At 37.6% G+C, this 20,517-nt stretch overlaps 1 protein-coding gene and 1 long non-coding RNA gene across 16 annotated transcripts in view; one reads left to right on the top strand and one right to left on the bottom strand.

The window, feature by feature from the left end:
* The first annotated feature begins 2,590 nt into the window (after positions 1 to 2,590).
* On the top strand, positions 2,591 to 19,760 carry LOC122088911. Of its 4 annotated transcripts, none has more exons than XR_006143187.1 (4): positions 2,591 to 3,128; positions 5,022 to 5,367; positions 5,735 to 5,835; positions 18,738 to 19,760. It is a non-coding gene; the product is annotated as an uncharacterized LOC122088911 (long non-coding RNA). The 4 variants fall into 4 exon arrangements; XR_006143186.1 differs by having other exon boundaries at positions 2,601 to 3,128; positions 5,015 to 5,367; XR_006143188.1 differs by lacking the exon at positions 2,591 to 3,128 and having other exon boundaries at positions 4,272 to 5,137; positions 5,299 to 5,367.
* Positions 7,933 to 20,517, bottom strand: part of LOC122088908 — a 32,649-nt gene continuing 20,064 nt past the window's right edge. For all 12 annotated transcript variants that reach the window (XM_042658282.1, XM_042658284.1, XM_042658283.1 and 9 more), the window contains 3 exons: positions 17,612 to 17,694; positions 17,433 to 17,517; positions 7,933 to 8,275 (listed from right to left, as the gene is read on the bottom strand). In XM_042658282.1, the coding sequence (XP_042514216.1) occupies positions 8,214 to 8,275; positions 17,433 to 17,517; positions 17,612 to 17,694 (230 nt within the window). In that variant the 3' untranslated portion in view covers positions 7,933 to 8,213. The remainder of the gene's footprint in view (positions 8,276 to 17,432; positions 17,518 to 17,611; positions 17,695 to 20,517) is intronic.

Below are 20,517 nucleotides of genomic sequence, written 5' to 3'. Positions count from 1 at the left end.
TTGCATTCTTTTGAGAAGGTTTTGGATTTGGTTGGAGCTTGTGTTATTGATACGTCAGATATGGTTAGCAATGTCTGCGACTTCCCAGCTCCCCTCCCCCAAAAAAATAAAAGATTTGAATTATATATCGCCTCGTTTTCGTAGATTAGCGTGAATAAGAAAAAAAAATTAAAAATTAATGCTTGCTTCCTTGATGTTTAGGTTTATCCTTCAATTAACACTGTTATAGATTACTTGGCAAAAATGGCTGCTACGTCTAGTATTTTAGGAACTTCTGTGGTTTGTCCAAGTCATATCCTAACTAATCTAGAGAATGATGCGATGGACAGACATAGATTTAGACTCTGCTTGGTCGTTGCTTGCTCTCTTGGCTGATGGCTATGCCGAAAGTGGAGTTTATAAGTTGTCTTAGCGGTGTCTACTGTGTCCTTTTGTTTTGATGTATTTCTCTTTTCTAATAAAATTATCTTTTAGCAAAACAAATAGACGTAAATATGTTTTATTTAGTCATATTTTGGTGATTGATTCTGGTTCGTTCAAGAGAGAGACTTATTAGTAGTTGAAGTCTCTTAAGTCTTATCTCTTTTTTGTTCTTCTATAACTTTATTTTGAGTCACTAACCTTTATTTGGTCCTTCCATTTTTAATCTGGGAGGAGGTTTTCCACGATTTAGTTTCACATGAAAGCAGATTCCCTTAGCTTCAATTATCATTCAAGGTATAATCTTTGTTTCATTCCTTAAAACTTCATAAAGAAAAAAAGGTAGCTTAGATTTTTTTAAATGGCATTCCATGTTCTGTTTGGTATATTCTTCATGGATTTGGTATTTGGTGAATTTGATTTTGATTGGTATAGCTCTTTGTTGTTTTTTATTGGGTGGTGGATGGATGAAATCTAATCTATTGTTTTTCAGATTAAGGCAGCAGTCATATATGGTGCTTGTGATTTCTGAAAAATATTTTACTTTAGTCACTTTTCAAGTAGTAGGAAGAATTAGTCAATTAAATGGATAACAAACAGGGCTAGTTGACTATTCTCTTTAATCATTGTAACCTATCAAAGCCTCCAGTACTTAGCTGCCCAATGTCTGAACAATCTAGATCAGGTGATTGTCATAAAGAATATGACTCTTCTCTTGAAGGAAGACCCTGGATGATAAGAACAATACATTAGTCCCAGAGATGACGGTAAAATTCCATAACATCCACATAAAAAATACTTACTTTTGTAGGAGAAGTCGCATCATTTAGTCATGGATGAGAATTGATGTTTCATATCAGATAAGTAAAAGTAATTATTTGGGTTTAGGCCTTAGTTGCTACTTCCTTGTTTTTCCTTTTAATGGCTTATGAAAATTATCTACAAATTGCTTCTTGCATTGTTTGTAACAGTGATATGTTCCAAGCCTACTAAACAATAATGATAGAGATTCATCTAGCAGTGGTCCTCAAATACATTGAAGATTATCAAAGCATTTAATATTGAACAAGATGAAACGCATTCAAAACTGAACTGCATCACTAATACTTGTGTGTTTGATCGAGTCCATTATATTGATTGTACATTATCCTATGATTATTCAATGATTTTTGTTACATTACCATTTGGTTGCAACAGAACAATGGAAAAATGAAGTGGTGGAGGAAGCAGAAATGCAAATGATGTGTTCATAGGATACTATAAGTTCGGAAGAACTCTTGCATTGGTTCATTAGATGAGGTGAAAATGGCAGAGCATGTATTGACTTGGTGTGACATTGACTTCAAAATCCTTAATTCTTGTGTGATAAATAAAATGCATGGAAAGCGAAGAAAGAGCTTTGAATCTCATCCTTGATAATGATTCCTTATATTTAATGAACTCTAACTACACAAACGCAATCAACTTATATTGTTAGAAAGTTTTGATTTCTGGATTGTTTTAAAAGTGATAGCTATAATGTAAATTTGGATGAAAATATTTCACTTTTATTTTTTTTCTTGGATGTATATGTTATTTAATGAAATTATAACAGGTCATATTAAAGGTTTCCTGATATGTGGATTTTGGTGCCAACCCCCATGAAAATGGAGAAAACTCCAACCCTTCAGTTGCTATTGTAAAACCAATTAGCCAAATAACTTTTATTAAACTATTTGCTCATTAAATAGTATTTCACTTTTATTTTTTTTTCTTGGATGTATATGTTATTAATGAAATATTGAAATGATAACAGGTCATATTAAAGGCTTCCTGATATGTGGATTCTAGTGCCACCCCCTATGAAAATGGAGAAGACTCCAACCCTTCAGTTGCAATTGTAAAATCAATTAGTCAAATAACTTTTATTAAACTATTTGCTCATTAAATATCGATTAATGATCTTCGATGTTGATAGATATTGGCTTTGATGTATGTACTAGCTTCTTAGGACTGGTTTATTTTTCTATTTTTAAATCGTTTTCATGGACTCAGAATATTACCACCAAATATTTGACCTCACGTGCATTTGCACATATATATATATATATATATATGCAAACTCGCATGTACAAAAGAACGAAACATCTAGGAAACCATTAAAAAATAGTTGTGCTTTCTAGAAAGGCAAATGACCCTAGTTTTACGCATCGCATCTCTTAATTTGTAAAATTGCAACCTTGTTTTTAAATAGGGAAAAGGCTGGGAATGCTGGCAGATTACCTAGGAATTAGGTATGCTAGCCTATGTTGTTCGTTGGATTAGGCAGATTAAATCCATACCGTTGAGGATATATAGTATGTACACAACTATACGTGTACAAAGTAAGATACAAAACTTTAAAAAATTGAGTATATACTAATGTGTCAGTTGTAAAGAAGTACATAGCTGACAGTTGTCATGGGAACTTAACTATTTCTCCTATTCTAGAACCTATTACTGAGAGAAGAAGCTCACCGGAGATTCTCTCTTTTAACTACTACTCGAAGAAGCGGAGATTCTGATTCTGTGCATTGCTGCACGAAGAAGACGTAGGTTGTTTGCAGCTTGTCTTTCATCTCTTCACTGCAAATCGAAGAATAAATCGGCTGTCTTGCACCTGGTTCTCTGTCTTAATTGCGACGCGAATAAGAGGTTTCCTGTTAGCGCCTGTGTATCTCTTTTGAAAGGTGGGAACATTTCAAAAGTTAACGTTGGTAGGAATCTGAGATCACTCATTTTTGCCTTGAAGAGCTCCTCTGTTTACACATTTGAGTTATTTGAATTTCTGAATGGTTTGTTCGACTGGTTCTTATGATTCCAAAATATAGTACTCATAGGGTTTGTTATTCTAAATTTTTGAAGTATGCTGTATGAAATTTATGTTCAATTGGTCAACGTTATTGAATTTTTTAAGGAGTCGGATATTTTGATTTCCGGTTCTTAGGTTTTGTGATCCATCTAAATTGAAACATAATTACTGTTTTTCTGATTATATCCGATAAATTTACTCATAACCGCCCCAGCAAAATCATTTAGAATGTAATCCTAACTCCATATCCAACTAACATGTGGTTAAGAGTCATGAAGTCCCCCTGGTTTGTGCTTTTGTGCCTTTGTTTTTCCTTGTCTGTGATGAAGTGTATATGCCCCATGCCAGTACTGCATATTTCTTAGGAAACTTACAAAGGATTTTGATCAGAATACAAAATTGTAAAGCCAAGATCAATCATAGTCTGAGGAATTTTGTAAAAGGAACAATAAATTAGTATGTTTTGGTAGAGAATTCCTATGATAAAGCCAAGATCAATCATACAAAGTTGGCCATGTTTTGGTAAGAATCCCCATACCCACAGAATAAATTAGAATAAATGAAGAACATGTTCAAGTCATGTGATTGAACCTGTAAACAAAAAAGGGTAAGATTACTTGAATGAAATAAGGGTTGGAAGAAATCAAGTTTGGAGCTTCTGAACAAAAGAACCGGATCAGTGTACTCATCTCTAGAAACCATACCAGAATATGTTCAGTTGTGAGTCTTGTTGTGACCAAGGTGTCCACCATTAAGTGTAGTATGAAATTTATCACCCTTGAGGCAACATCATACCTAGTCTTAGAATTAACCATTGTCTTGATAGTTACTACATCCTTTAGGAATTAGAGCCTTGGGTTTCCTTCAATCACCTCTATAAATTAAGTCATTTTTTGAAACCAGGTTTATTCTCTTATCCCATGGAAAAGAAGTTCCATTTTAAGTCAAAGAGTTTAGATTTCATATAAGCATATTATGTTTTGAATACACCCCCACCCCAGCTTTTTTTTCTTTTTTTTTTTTTTTTTTTGGGGGGGGGCGTTGGGGTAGCCCATGAAGGTGTTCTTGGTGGAAGTGGATACAGGACTGCATAGGAATGATTTGAAGAAATTAGATTCATATTGCTTAAGTATGAGCTATTGTTTCTTCTGGTGGGATGGTCAATATTCAGATGATTCAAAGTAAAGCACTGCTGATATGACAGTTTTTGTGAGAACCATACTAGGCCTTTTGTTGTGTCAAATTGAGGAAAGAAAATCTAAAGTAATTGTATCTGTTTTTGACGATGGTCTACTAATTGGATGGCCTCATAACATCCATTAGAGATGGTTCCCCAGCCTAATGCATGGATCATTGGTTTGGGAGCCGGGGGTTTGTCAAATTACCCTTCATGCTGGTAGTCCATCTTTATATATATATATATATATATATATTTTTTTTGATATCGCAGGTTTCCATATTTTTTTAGATCTGCTAGAGAATATTTAAAGTAATACCGTTCATGTAGTTCATAAAGTTTTTTGAAAAAAAGAACTGAGAAAATTTTCCACTCCTTTATTCCAACATTATGTGGAGTAGCCTAAAATAGAGCTCGTGCTTAGTTGGCACATTCCGCCGGTGACTGCATCTTGGATGGAAATTCGTAATTTGTTCACCAATAGAGTAAAAAAAAATGTATTGATTTTGGTCTGCTTGGTTTCAGTAGTCCATCTGTCACAGGATATTGGCTTCTCTAATTGTGATATACTTGATGATATGGGTCAGAGAATAGATAAGTTGGAGCAGAGTATCAACGAACTCAGAAACAAGGGGTCTCTCTCTCCATTGGCCCCAACTAAAGCGAAGGCGGAAGACTCGAAACCAGCCAGTAGTTCACCATGATATTAGGTGTGGTGTGCTGTGTAGTTTGTGAATGAAAGGGCTGGACCTATTATACTGTTGCCTTTCTTTGCACTTCGCAGACTGGAAGACTACAACTCTCTGTTATGCTGAGATTACCGTCTTCTACAAATATCTTTAATAACATTACTTGATTTTTCTATGACAAGGTACTTTTGGAGTGATGGAGATGGCTGAAAAGATATCACCTATTGTTCTAAGGACAGAGGAAATATAAGGTAGCATTAGTGGAGCTTCTATGTTCAAACAATTCCATTACAATGGAGAATGTGGTTCTATTTTTTATTTGTGTTCATATTCTATTATGTCTAGTATACTATTGGTCTGCATTTCATATGATTAATATAGGTCTCTAAAGCTGATGAGCACCAATTGTATTCAATATTTGCTTGGCTTAATTAGTATTCTTTTGTTGTTGATTTTGTAAAATGAGAAAAAAGTTTCCATGCCAACTGTATATTATGAGGTTTTCAACTTGCCCCTTGTATGCTAGATTTCTTCTTGACTCATGGTTATTCTCTATGTTTCCAAATTACCTTCCTTATGCTGGTTATGGTTTTGTGGGGAATCCATATGGAAATGTAGGTGCAGGATATGCTATTGGATTTCAAAGGAAGTCTGGTAGCTCCCAGCAGCAGCCAACTTGAGGCTCCATTGATGGTCAATCCAAATTTATACTTAGGCTGGTAAGTTGATTCTCTAAGAACTTTGATAGGCTGAGATGGGCATGATTTTTAACATGCTTGATATCATGTTTCTTAGGCTGGTAAATGATTCTCTTTTTCATCATTGATGCCATTGATTTTGTGTTTTGATTATTTGATCATTCAAGTGCTTAGTATTCATTTTTAGCACAAGTAGTTACCTTAAGTGAATGCATTTTAATGGCCTAATGAATCTAGTTCAAACAGATTAAACTAAAGCAATTTATAAAGCCTAATTATGCTAGTTACAAATGTTTTGATCTAACTTAGGGGATGTATTAAAGATGCTACAAAAATCCTATGTAGACTAGTGAGATGAGATGTTTTTAACTAATTAATGCTGCTCCAAGTAAATAATTAATTGATTGATTGAAATGAACATCCACTAGATGGAAGCAGATTAGTAATTATACAAATTTAATAAAGTGAACTGAATGAAGAAGCCAATTACAGTAATTTAAAATAGCTAAATAAACTAAATGTAGATAAATAAACGATAATTGAAATGGCTAATTAGGTTAACTACATTACTTTAATCAATCTAAATTAGTATTACACTAATACGAGTAAGGGTTGGAGCCCAAAAGATAGGAAATAGCAGGAAAACCCGAATCCCTAATACGCACTTAATGCAACGAGCCGGTTTGAGGGGCCAGCCACGCCCGTCCTAAACTATGTCCCATGAACCTGCTTGCCATTTTTATGCACTCAGCCAAAACTGAGAATGAAACTTAAGTCTAAAAGGAAAAGAGGAAAAAGAAAAAAGAAATAGACCGGGATTAATAAAACAAAATAAAAATCCAAAGAAAGAAAGAGAAATGGAGATTGGTTGGAAATGGATTTCAGGAAAAAGAGAAAGGAAAATGGAGATGGGTAAGATGGTTCGGCCATGGAGTAGGGAGGGTTGAAGATGGTGGAGAGAAGAAGAGAGAATGGAGTTCAGATTTGAGGTTCAGCAAAGAGAAATGGGGAAGAAAGGTTATGGAGGAGAAAGTGAGTGAGTTGCAGGTTTTATTGGACCCGTTCAAATAGCTCAGACTGGTGGTGCATTGGGCCTGCAGGAGCCAAAATTCTGAATTTGCATTAAAAGCATTTCCAAAGAACACCTCTTCGATTAGTGTTGGGCCAACATTTGTCCTCTGAAGAACACATTCAGCGGCTGTAGCACGAGTTCAATGGATGATGGAGATGAAAGGGAACCAAGAAAGCCACCCATTTGCATACATGCAATATCAACAACACAAGTATCATGAGGCTTTATTGTTTCGGAATCTACTGCTGCTTCTAGAAATCCGGCTTCATAAATACTCACAGCAGAAATCAGAGCAATCAACTAATAGACTAGAAAAGGGATAAAGGAGAGTGGGAGGTAATTCGATGGTTAGGTTCTGCTGGAAATGGAGAGTAGAGAGTTAGAAGGGTAAGAGGAGTGGGCAGTATGTTTCTGGTTTCAGCAAAAGGAAAGGAAGAAGAAGGGAGAGGATGGTTTGAGGAAGAAGAGGGTGATGGAAAAGAATGGGTTTCAGGTCAGGTTTCAGCAGGAAGAAAGGAATAAGGAAAGGGTCATATACAAACAGAGAGGGAAGAATGAAAGAGAGAAGTGAAGAGGATGTGGGTGGCTGCTGGTCTAGACATGAATGGTGTGGCCAAGTGAAGGAAAGAAGATGGTGGAATTCGGTTTCAGCAAAGGGAGGTAAGAAGGGAGAAGAAGGAAAGGTTTCAGGTTTGGAAGGAGGAGGGGGTGGCTGGTAGTGTTTCAGCCATGGAAGAAGAAGGAGAGGGTGGCTGGTGGTTGGGAGAAGAAAAGAAGAAAAGATAGAGATGGGGGAGAAAGGATTAGGGTTCTTGGATCCTAATCTAAGGGTCTAGATCTAAAGAACAAAAGCAATTAATAGAAAAACTAAACCAAATCAAATCTACTTCTAAATGAACCAATTAAACTTAGTTACATCTTATTAAACCCAGATTAAATTAAGACGAGTCTATTAAACCAAACTGAAACTAATTAAACCTTAGTTAATCCAATAGAATAAAAAAGACATAATTAAATGAACAGAATCAATGTAAAGTAGAAGCAGATTTATATGAATGCTTCTCACCAAAGCTTTACGAAGCATGGAGCATGTCTTCAGTCATAAATTGAGTAAAAGTCATTAGAAAACATTTGGGAACAAGACCAGCCTGATTGAATGTCATGTTTTATCTTTTACACACTCTAGAAAAGAACTCGAAATTGACATTAAAGACCGAATTCCTGTTACTCAATCGAGGAAACCCCAGAAGGGCATTAAGGACAGACATGTGCAAGTTGGAAGAGAGAAAGGAAAAAAGCAATCTCTCCCTCTCACATTGACTTTTGTTCACCTTCTTCTCGTTTGGACAGTCGGATGATTCGTACGCGATGATCGGTTCTTCTTGGGTGCTGAAAATCATTTAGTATTGGACATCAGTCAGTGAATATAATAGAGACATAAATATGAGGATTCAACATTAAATGACAACAAAAGAGAAGCAGAGAAAGAAAGAAAAAAACAATAATAATTTCCTCTTAACCTTTTTCCGCAAAGAACTAATCATCATACAAATTAAGGGTTGCCCCCATTTAAGGATTCATTTTGTGTTGGATTCAATAACTAACTGATAAACTGATGAGTTCTAGATAAATCAAGATTTAATGAACTAAAAATATGGTAGGACACAATCACTGTATCCCAGGGTTAGGAAACTAAAGGAAAGAATAGAGAAGAGTCAATAACTCTAATAACCATTCAACTGATGGGGCTTAAAAACTAGTTGAACGCTGGTCTATTCCTGCTGTAGTAGTGTCCCAAATAGAAGGAGAAAGAAAAACTGTAGCTTGCTGTACTTGAGTATATCCGACAGAAAAAGTTGAACCAGCATAAAAGACTACCTTAGTAGAAATATAGGAGAGCTGATGTACACCTTCAGTATTCAAATGGCAGTCCTAACAAGATTAAAGTATCAGCATTGGTCAGTTAAATTTAAGATATGTATCATATTAGAGATACGCTAAGATATGCTAATGATCAAAGATTAAAGCAACGGTATCGATCGACTAAATTTAAGATACATATCAGAGGGTATTGTATTATTGGAGATACTTTAACCCATGAGACCTAATAACAGTAAAAAATTTCCCACGATAGCAAGGAATATGCAAGGAAAATAGAGAAATAAAGGAAGAAGATGGAAAGAAGGAAGGAAAAGGGGGATATGACTTGGCTTCAACACCAAAGCCTATGGGAGCTGCACCACTACCCAACCTAGAAGTCACCATCTAGGGTTGCTGTTGGTTCACTGCAGTAGCATGCATCCATAGAGAACACATGAAAGACCAATGGCCAAAATCATGGGGATGGTTGCCCACTCTTGTATTTATAAAATTAAAAGAGTGATACAAGAAAAGGTGAGTCTTAACTACTAAGTGCCTTACAACTTAACAAAATAGTAACTTCCTAGAAGATTTAGTTGCACTTATTTTAAAAAAAGAAAGAAATAACATCAAAATATAAACTCTTGTGCTTTTAATGACTTAGCAACTGATGCTATTACTAACATAGAAACTATACACATTTCAACTAGTTAATATATATACTTCAAGCAAGGAAGCAACATGAGGCCCACAAAATTTGTCAAGAATTTCAACCAATGTTGGGCGATACTCTATTTTCTGCAGTTTTTTTCTTCTATCAGATTGGACAATTTTTTTGGGGGGGGGGGTCTTCTTCTCTACTGTTTGCTTCCATCTTTCAGGGTCCAGTTGGACTCTCATAAAAGGCTGCATACTTGGTGATTAGAGCTGATCAAATCACCCTACAATTTGCCTTCTCAAGCCTCGGGTTGAGATTTATCTCTTCCTTTTGTTTTAATCTCTGTTACTGATTGTTAGTATTCCCATATATATCTGCCAAAACACTATTGCTGGTGATATACCCAAAAACATTATACCATTAGATGGCCAACAAGTGGCATGAAGGAATATACAGGCTGTCCAAGACAGCTTGTCTGAGGAAGGAAAAGCACGTCAGATTGTGGAGTCCCCATAATCCCCACCATCTGTTCGTGATGAGCTCGTCCTCAACCCCAACCTCTCTTAAATGTGAGAATGAGGGTAACCCACTTATGGAAGACTCCCCACGGCCAAGTAAGAAGATTGATCAAGGAAGAACCACGACCCGACCTTTTCGTCACCTAAGAGAGCAACTAACCGTCTACATGAACCCTATATCATAAATAAGGAAAAACCCCTAAGGTACAGACACTTCACTACTTTTCATACTTTACTACTCTCTCCTCGCCCTACTCATTACTGTTGCAAGGAAGACTAACTTGAGCGTCAGCGAGTCCCCTCCCCCGGAGTACGCTCCGAGATCTCGATCTATTTGTGCCACTGAACAGTTTTCTGACGCAACAGCTGGTCTATCTGTTTACTTCCTCCTGATGTTTGATATTGGTTTACTTCTGTTTTTTGGATCAGTTAATCTAATACAATTGATTGATGTCGATACCAGTTTCTGATTGGATGTATCTCCCTTGTTTTTAGCAATCACTCCCCACACTTTTTGTGTTAAAGATGGCTATCCAAAAACGCCAATCGATACTGTTCAGGTTCAGATTACAACCATTAAACTTAATGGAGTTTCTAATTATCTGTTGTGGGCCCATGCTGGGAAGGCATACATCCATGCCAAATGAAAGGTGAAATAACTTACCAAGGAACCTCCTGTTGGGGTTACACCTATCACCGGGTTTGATTTTGATGATAACTCTTAACAGCAAAACTAGGGTAGTATGATTGAATGACCAAAGAGGTCAGTCAAGCCTTTATTTATAATAGAGGAAAGAAAGCAAAAATTATTAGTATGCCCCATCCTAGCCAACTCTCGTTAATTAGAGTCGGCGGGAGGGGAAAGCTCTAGAATGTTCCTGTGGCACATATTTCAACACTCACCCTCAATTTAGAGCACATATGTCATACATACCCAACTTGACTAAACAAGGATGAAACAATTTTCCTCCTAATCACTTGTGAACACATCTACCAACTAATCACCCGACTTCACAAAAGGAACACAAATTAAACCAGTATCTAACTTCTCTTTGATGAAGTGTCTATCAATCTCCACGTGCTTGGTACGATCATGATGTACTAGGTTGTGGGCAATACTAATAATTGTCTTGTCATCATAGCAGAGCATCATGGGGAGACGTACATGAACACCAATATCGTCTAGTAAGTTATGCAACCACAACAACTCACAAATCTCGTGCCATGGCACAAAATTCTACTTCAGCACTGGATTTTGCCACCAAATTTTACTTCTTGCTGCGTCAAGTGACAAGGTTCCCACCTACAAAGGTATAATAACTAGAGATGGATTTTTTGTCAGGAGATCGAGCCCAATCTACATCAATATAGGCCTCAACTCTAAAGTGGTTATGAGGAGATAAAAAGATCCATTTTCTTGGCTGACTTTAGGTATCATAGAATACTCAAGACAACCTCCTTGGATCATGTATGAACTGGCTCACAACAACAGCAATGTTAGGTCGTGTATGGAATATATAGATCAATTTTCCTACCAACCACTGATAACGCCCTTTGTCAACAGGTTCACCCTCTTTTTCCTTGAGTTGGGTACTAGCTTCATAGGAGTATCAGAAGGATGGCAACCCAATAAACCAGTCTTAGACAATAGATCGAGGATGTACATTGGACTAAGTGTTCGTTATAAAGACTATGGACCTTACAACGAGCTATATTGTTGGAATTGATTCTGATTGGGGTAGTGTATGGGATGCATCTAAATTCGCGGATGGAACCACAATCTCTGCTACTAGCTTTACATAAGGAGAGGAAAGGATAGTTGGTTTTCTATTCCTTGCTTGATCTGCGGACTTTAAACTATTTAAACTTTCATGGGGTACTTCCACTGGGAGAGAAATATGCCTTTTGAAAACCGAGCAACTTTAATCCCAAAAAAGTACCTTAAGCCTCCAAGATCCTTTATTTCAAACTCACAGCCAAAAAACCCTAGAGACAACAAATCTCAGCACTATTATTTCCTATCACCACAATGTCATCCACAGATAATAAGCACGGTGGTCTTATCACCAAATCCTTTTATGAACAATTTGCGGTCATCATTGCTCTTCTTATATCCCACAGAAGTCATTGCTTTGTGAAATCTTTTAAACCATGCTCTAGGTGACTGCTTCAACCATAGAGAGCACGCTTTAACTTGCATACCTTGCCATAAGTCCCATGACTAGAGAATCCTATTGAAATATCCATGTAAACTTCTTTCTCGAGCACTCCATGAAGGAAAGTATTTTTCACATCAAGTTGTTAGAGATCCCATCCCAGATTTATGGCACACGAGAACAATACCCTTACGGTTGTCAGTTTAGCAACTGGAGCAAACATCTCCTGTTGCCAATCACATATGTCTGAGTGAACCCTTTAGCCACAACCTTGCTTCGTACCTGTCCAGTTTGCCATTTATCTTTTGTTTAACCACAAACATCTACTTACAACCAACTGGTCTTTTCCTGGGAGGAAGAACCACAAATTCCCATGTAGCATTATTTAGGGCGTCTATTTCTTCCACCATTGCTACCTTCCATTTTCCATCTACAAAAGCTTCCTACCAATTATAGAGAATACGAACAAAAGAAAGAGAATACACAAAAGCACGATAGGGGGGAGAAAGTGAAGCATAAGAAACATGGGATATGGGATGTTGGGTACAAGTTCTAGTGCCTTGCCTAAAAGCAATAGCTTTCTCAAGAGAAGAGATTATACCTGATGAAGTGTTAGGCTCTGGAATAGGCTCTCGATCCAAGGCAAGCAATGGGATGTGCAGAGGTGTTGTGGTATGGAGTTGCTTATTTCTGATGTAGCCCCTACGATAGACCGAAATGTTTGAATCATCAATTTTCCTCTGAAATTCACCAATAATCTTCTAAAGTGGAGTCATCTCCCCCTGAGGTGGAACAATAGTCCCTACCACACTCTCTTCCTAAACAGGAGGACTATCAAAGGATAACACACTCGTGGAGCACTATTAGAGGAAGGAGGATACACTTGTGGAGCAATAGGGTCACAGTCACATCTTTACTATTAATACCAGACTCCCCCTGAAGAGGTGGCGAGTAGTAGTAGCCCACCCATTCATGAAACATATCATCCATGGTTACCATAGTATGCCTAGTAGGAGGATGGTAACATTTATATCCCTTCTTTATTGGAGAGTATCCTAAAAAGATACATTTAAGGCTCTGGGGTTTCAATTTCCTTGAAGAGCGATGATCTTGAGGATAACATGCACACCAAAATATCTATGGAGGAACTAGAAAGGAGGAAGACCCTTGGACAACATCAATAGGAGTCCAACCATGTCCCTGATTTAAAGAAGAATCTCATTAGTTTAGGAACTTTTAATTCCAATGGGTGCAAGTATACAGTTGAAAGTGGAGTCATAAAGATCAATAGGGGTGTTCTTTTGTTGATGAAAGAAATTAAGGTTGGCAATTTGTATGTGTTGTAGGGTACTACAGTCACTGGCTCTGTTATAGCAACTTCATCATCTATGTCTTTATCTGGTGTCACAAATTTATGACACATGAGATCAAGCCATATGAGTGAAAGAGGAATGGCATCAAGTAAAAGGGGTTTGTTATATGGTCAGAGTACAAGAAAAATGGAGCTCTGTGAGCATTGTGTTTTTGGGAAGCAGAGGAGAGTCAGTTTCATTGCTACTCACAGGACCAAGGGAACTTTGGACTGCATTCATTCAGACCTATGGGAGCCCTCTAGGGTTGCTTCAAAGGGAGCTGGAGCAAGGTACTTGCTTACTTTCATTGATGATTTCCCTAGGAAGGTATATGTCTATTTCTTCAATCACAAAAATCAAGTATTTGTCACTTTTAAATAGTGGAAGAATTTACTTGAGAAACAGATCAGAAACAAATTAAGAGGTTGAGAACCGATAACGGCCTAGAGTTCTGTGAAGGTAACTTTAATGAGTTCTGTGAAAATGAAGGTATTGCAAGACACCACACAGTTAAAACACCCCCAGCAAAAGGGAGTGGCAGAGCATATGAATAGAACCTTGTTAGAAAAGGCAAAGTGTATGTTATCGAATCAAGATTGGTAAGGAGTTTTGGGCAGAAATAGTTACTACAACAACCTTATTGGTGAATCAATCTCCTTACACAACTATTAAGTGTAAGACTCCAGAGGAAGTTTGGTCAGGTAAGCCTGCAGGCTACTCCAATTTAAAAGTATTTGGATGTCCTACTTCACATGTGAATAGAGGAAAGTTGGAACCTAGGGCCAAAAAATGCATTTTTCTTAGGTAAGGATACAGGTTGTGGTGTCCTAATCCAAAGTCAACAGAGTTGTTAGTTTTGATGAATCTACTATGTTGCATCTTAATAGGAGTGTCAATGGGTCGGTCCAGCTCGGTTTCGATCCGGGTCGAGCTGGTTTCGGTGTGGGACGACTGAAACCGAAATCGAACCAATAAGGAAATTTTGATTTTGATTTGGTTTCGGTTTGATGCGGTTTGGTTTCGGTTTGTCTTCGGTTTCTTAAATCGGTTTGGTTTTGGTTTGTAGTCCAGTTTGGATTCGAATTTTGATACAAATGTATACACAACTATGCAAAATTTGATTTTTTTAATGAATTTTGGAGTGTTTCGATTTCTTGCCGATTTATTTCGATTTTGGTCTGGGTTTTAAGCCGTTTTGGTTTGGTTTCGAGTTCATCCAATTTTTGCTGCAGTTCGGTTTGGTTTTGGGGTTGCAATACTCCAAACTAAAACCGAACCAATAAGGTTTTGGTTTGGTTCGGATCGGTTCGATTCGGTCCGGGTGGTTTTACCAATTCAGTTTAGGGTTTAACACCCCTACATCCTAGGAAAGAAGTTCTTGTTCATTGTGATGAATGTTAGGAAAATTCTAGAGAGAAGGTGGAGTTTGAAGTTGGATGTTCATCTTCAAATAAAGCACAATCTACTTCAGTTTGGTTGCTTACTTTTACTGAAGGAGATGATGCTCAAGAAAATCAAGAAGTGCGGTACAACATTGTCAAGGATAAACCAGGAATATTAGACAGCCACAAAAGTATGGTGTTATACCCATGCCCAAAAACCTGGGCTAATTTCAACTTTTGGATATAGGTGATTGCAACCAGGTGACAACCACTAGTAACTTATGGATTTGCCCAGCTCATTACATGGAAGGACTACAAACCATTGGAAGAGTTAAGGTATGTACTCTACCATTGAAGAGAATTTCCCCGAACCTTATTACTGAAATGTACCAAGAGGTGGGGCCCACACAATGAAAACACTTTGGTAAGGCCCCACTTAACTTAAGGATCCATTTCCCCATCCTCCCTAAGTGATCAATCCTCCAACGCCCAAGTTAGAGACCCGTGCAGCAATGCAACAGTATTTCAAAGAGCAAGGGCGAGTCAGTGAACTTACTTTTAGCTATCCTCTTGGTTCTTTTTATAGGATCGGATCCTATAGAGTCCTACTAGGAGACGTCCATCTGCTTCTGAGGGGCTTGTGGAGGTTTTGGAGGACTCCATCTTGCAAGTTTCCCCTTTCTACGAGGAATATTCCCTTTTTCAGGGATTATCCCTCTTCAGGCGGATAGTCCTATTATGACTCCATCGCTGGAGGAAGACTCGAGTCCCCTCATTATCTTGGATTCGGAGATCCTCGGCTTTGTGTGATCTTTCGAATTTCTCCTGTTGGGTGCGTAGTTGGATTCCACGTGTCCACATCTTGCTGGATGGTCAATTTGTGCGTATCATGTGGAAAATCACTCACTTCAGGTAGGCGAACCCTACTGCAGACTACTTCGCGAAGGGTGCTGCAAAAACAAGCACTACGGAGGTGGTGGCTGCTTTTCCTTCCCATATTAATTAGGAGCTGGTGATTGACCCTTCTTCACAGACTAGATTTCGATTCATGAGATAGTAGTTAAGTCCATGCTGATGGCAATGCCGAAGGAGGGGGCTCATCTCTTTCAGGTTTTTTTTTTTTTTGCTGGGAATGCCCAGCTTTATTTTTGGTTTGTAAATTTGTTCTTTTTTTTCTCTTAATATAATTTAATCTCCAAGCAAAAATAAATAAATAAATAATAAATAAAAATTAAAACAGAACTGATATTACTTGGAAAACTCAGAGGTACAACTCGAGACTCCTTGTTGAAAACTGACAGAACAGGTTGAATAAAATAAAAGAAGAAGAAGAAGACAGAAAACAAAAGGAAAAGATATGTTCAAGCCTCCCACTTGAACTGCAGAGTAGGCCTCTTATATGACTCCAACCTAGCCTCCCGCTAGGGTTCCTGCAGGCTGCATCCCACAGGTCTGCCTCTCACAGACTACAGTCCCATCATAAAGCCATATTTTATTTATCGAACTTCAACCATCACTCTAGGAATAAGAAGTAGATAAAGATGTAAACAGCTGCTATTCCCCTTCACACGGAAACTGGCTCCATACAGCTGCTATTCTGCCTATTCCTTCCTTATTCTGGAGTTAATACTCCTTCAAATCAGCAAGTCAAATAGGCAAGGAAAATCTCGAAAATTTATCTCTAAAGATCATCTCCACACAAACTGCCTTGGCTTCCTTATCCAATCAAGAACCAGGCCACACCTGACCAGGCGTCTCCCACAGCAATTCTGGACTGATTTGGGCTTTTTCCTGCGATCTACATCAGGTTGGGTACTTGTATTCAGCTCCATTCTTGTGGTTACCGTATTGGTAATTATAATGCAGCAAACTTCAAGCATCAGCAACCCCAGATCAGGCTTTTGGTTTAAGTCCACATTGTGACCAAGTATTACCCTTCTTGGTTCTTTCCTTTGATATTAATGTCAGCCTAATCCAAATGCTGGGTTTGTCAATATCTGAATATTTGAACTGACCATCCTCCCTAAGTGATCAACCTTCAACCTTAAGGATCTTCTCATCAGAGGACTCTAGTTGCTAAGTCAAGTTCCACTTATTAATTCTGAGTTCATGTAATTTATTTTTTTCATAGCTGGAAAACTGGCTGAAATTTTGAAGGGCCAATCCATGTTATGAACCCTATGCTCGACTGGATTGATTGCCCCATCAGACTTGGCAAGTTAATAATTTTGTATCCAGTGGTTTTCTGAGTTTTGTGTACTCAATCTGATCTGCAGTTGGTGAGGGCATTCAGTTAATTTAATTTTCTGTTGGGGTGACATATAGGGGGTGTTACAGGTCTGCAGTTATTTGGCAGTGTCAAAATCTTCTGTTATTAGCTACCGTCAAGGGTGGTATTAATTTTCTGTTGCTAGAACTGATGATCTATTGTACTGATGTTAATAATGGGTGATCCTATTATGGGATTGATTCCTAGTTGACTACTTGGGTGCCGGTCTACATTAAACCCCCCCCCACCCAAGGAAAAAATAAAGGAAAATTGTCAGAGGCCTCGATTTAACTATCTGAACTTTTCTTAACCATAGCATACAAAATGATACTACTAAAGTTAGACACAAACCTGCTTTAAGAACACCAGTTGATCTATAAAGTACAGAAAGGAACCCAGGAAATGAACTGGCAAACACTTTATCGAGTTCATCGTGCTGTAAAAGTAAATGAACCATTATTAGTAAAAAAAAAATAAAAAATCTTAAAATAATAATAATTAAAAATTTTAACTGAAAGCTAAACACTTACGTCTTCCAAATTGTGGAAATACATGTTACACATGTATCGAACTAGATCATGCTCTTCCCAATATGCGCCGTCGGTATTTTGACCTGACATTAAAAGTTCATACACAATTGTTAAATTTATCTATATATATATATATATATATTGAGAGAGTATCCAATTTAAGTTGTTGCAGGCAAGCAAAGTGTAGTTAGTGAAGTCCACATTAGATTTGATTCTGATTGTGTTTTGTATCCAAAGCTTAGAATTGGTTGGGAGTTGGGACATTCCTAATTGATTTCCAAGCTCTCTTTCAAACATTTATATATAAAAGCAACTCATGGCAAGCATTATAGCCCATGATTTTGATAATTAGCTACTACTATTGATGCTCTTCTTCTATGAGTATTCTTGTGTTGTTTGTGTATTGACCTATGGTACTAACTTATTATATGTCCAGACCTATTTTCAATATATATTCAGTTTCTAATCCTGTTATTCTATTCTATATTCTGCTTTGATGTTATTCCGTCCTGCTGTTTAGTCCTACTTTTTGGTGCTTTGATTTCTTACATAGGTTCTGATTATCAATAGTTGTTACTATTCCCTTTCCTTTCGCACACTTAACTTCAGTTATATGCCTTGTTGAGTCCCTGTTTTGGTCTCAGTACTGTTTTCCCTTGAGTCTGGATAATTCCCTGATATAAGGTCTTGTGTTTTGGGACTGTTTGAGTAATTCAATTCAGTTCTACATTAAGTAGTATCAGAGCATGGCAGAAAATCATCCATCAAGGCTTCCAAATCCACCTGATCTGATGACTACAGTATTGGAGATGTTTTAACAGTTGAGTGCAAGTCAGAAGAGCATAGATGAAAGTGCTAAGAGTTTATGTAATAAGTGTACTTTAGGAACAGGTTTATCTTGTTGTCTCATATTGTATTTTCTCTTTTTTACCTTTTACTTCCCTAGGGAGTCTATATAATTCCTTACATCTTATTAGTGAAGCAACATAGGTATGGCAGAGATCATTCTTTACCACACAACATTCTACCATTGTTTCTTCTTCTTCCTAGATATCATTCTTTAACACACAACCTTCCACTCTCTTGTTCTCTTGTCCTCTTTCAATCTCTATATTCTAACTGATAGGTTGCTAGTAATGGAGTCTTGGAATCCAACACATGATACTCATACCCCACCTGAGAATCAATTGGGAAATCAGCAGAGTCTAAAGCTTAAGGACATTCGAAGGCCCGCAGTTAGGGGTCCACAGAGAGTAACCACAGTGCAAGCATGCAACCACCTTTTGAAGAGCACATGAGAAGATACTTTAATGCTGATCGGCCTACACTTCATTGACACACTGGTGATTCACAAAAAGCAATCTTGAACTCAAGGAGTACATTGGTAAGCATGACCTTTTATGACTAGTTGGCAGACTGGTTGATTATTTCGATTGCTTTGATCTATCTGAGGAAAGGAGGAAGAAACTAGCTCACACTAAGCTAGTAGGTTCAGCACGTGAGTGGTAGAGAAGCCATGAGCAAGAGCTTGAAGATCATGGTAAAGCGCCGAAGCTGCCGATTACCTAAGAGGAGATGAAGCAAGAGCTAAGGATTGCCACCTACTTTCAGAGCTTAACTACAGGACAAGCTAAATTCTCTTTGTCAAGGGAATTTGTCAGTTGCAAAGTACATGGAGGTAGTTCACTTCTCTTTCTTCTCGTACTGGCATTAGAAAGAATAACGCATAAGTACTATCTCAGTTTCGACTGGGATTAGGGCTGATATCAATGGGGCCATTGGTGTTACAGATGTAATCAACATACAAGACTGTTTCGAGAAAGCTCTCCGTGCAAAAGAGTTAGATGCACCCGTTTGGATTTCAACTTGGGGAGAACAAGAAGAATTTTCCAGCTACTAAATCCACCACTGCAGCCCCTACATGTGCCTCACTTCCTCCACGTTATGATAACAAAGAGAAGGCACCTACGACCAGTGGCAATAGGTTTAATGTTACAATTGTCAAGAGATTGGACACTTTGCAAAAGACTTGTCTAAATAGTCAAAGAGTGAATATTGTTGCTGAAATTGAAGGAACACCCTAAGATGTAGACACCGATCTCTTTCCATATCAACTTGATGATGGTACTTATGGTATTCATATGGTCAATTGTATCTTGATAGTGGTAGTGGTTGATGTTACATCGGAGACTTTTTTGAAGAGCGCCAGTTTGAGGGTTCAAAAGAATCTTCAACCTTATAAAGTGTCATTGCTGAATGGTAACACTTTAGAGGTCAATCAGAAATGTTTTGTGCCTCTAAAACTTCATCAGTATGAGGAGGATGTATGGTGCGATGTGATCCCTATGAGGCCCATCGATGTCTATTCGGCCGACCGTAGATGTATGATAATGATGTTATGGTTGGGTTTAAGAAGAATCAATGTGTTTTCCACTAGAAGGAACTTCATACTGTCTTCCATCCTCTGAGTGTACTTGCTGCGACAACCAAGATCATTAAGGACCAACCAGAACAGTAGTAATGTTGAGAAAAAAATGTTGGTCATGCCTCAAAAGGAGATGTTGGCTTTTCCTCAAAAGGAAAAATGAATAATTTATTCACACAAATCATGACACAAGAATTATTTTGGCTCGTCACTAGGAAGTCATCCCTTAACCTGAGGTAACACTATCTGAATCCATTAAAGAATTATTTTCTGATTTTTATGACTTCGTCCTGATGAGTTTGCCTCCTTTTTAGGATATTCAACATGCCATTGTAATAAACCTTAAATGCAAGGGTGGTTCAAGTAAACTTTTCAAATGTTTGGGGTGTCAAGCAATCAGGCCATAGTATAGGGGGTGTTTAACTAATTTTCCCAAATATAAATATATAATATATATTAAAAGATGGTAAAATAGCACCAA

This window comes from Macadamia integrifolia, chromosome 9 (genome assembly GCF_013358625.1).
Source record: "Macadamia integrifolia cultivar HAES 741 chromosome 9, SCU_Mint_v3, whole genome shotgun sequence".
Taxonomy (NCBI): domain Eukaryota; kingdom Viridiplantae; phylum Streptophyta; class Magnoliopsida; order Proteales; family Proteaceae; genus Macadamia; species Macadamia integrifolia.
This window is presented reverse-complemented; position numbering and strand designations above follow the sequence as displayed.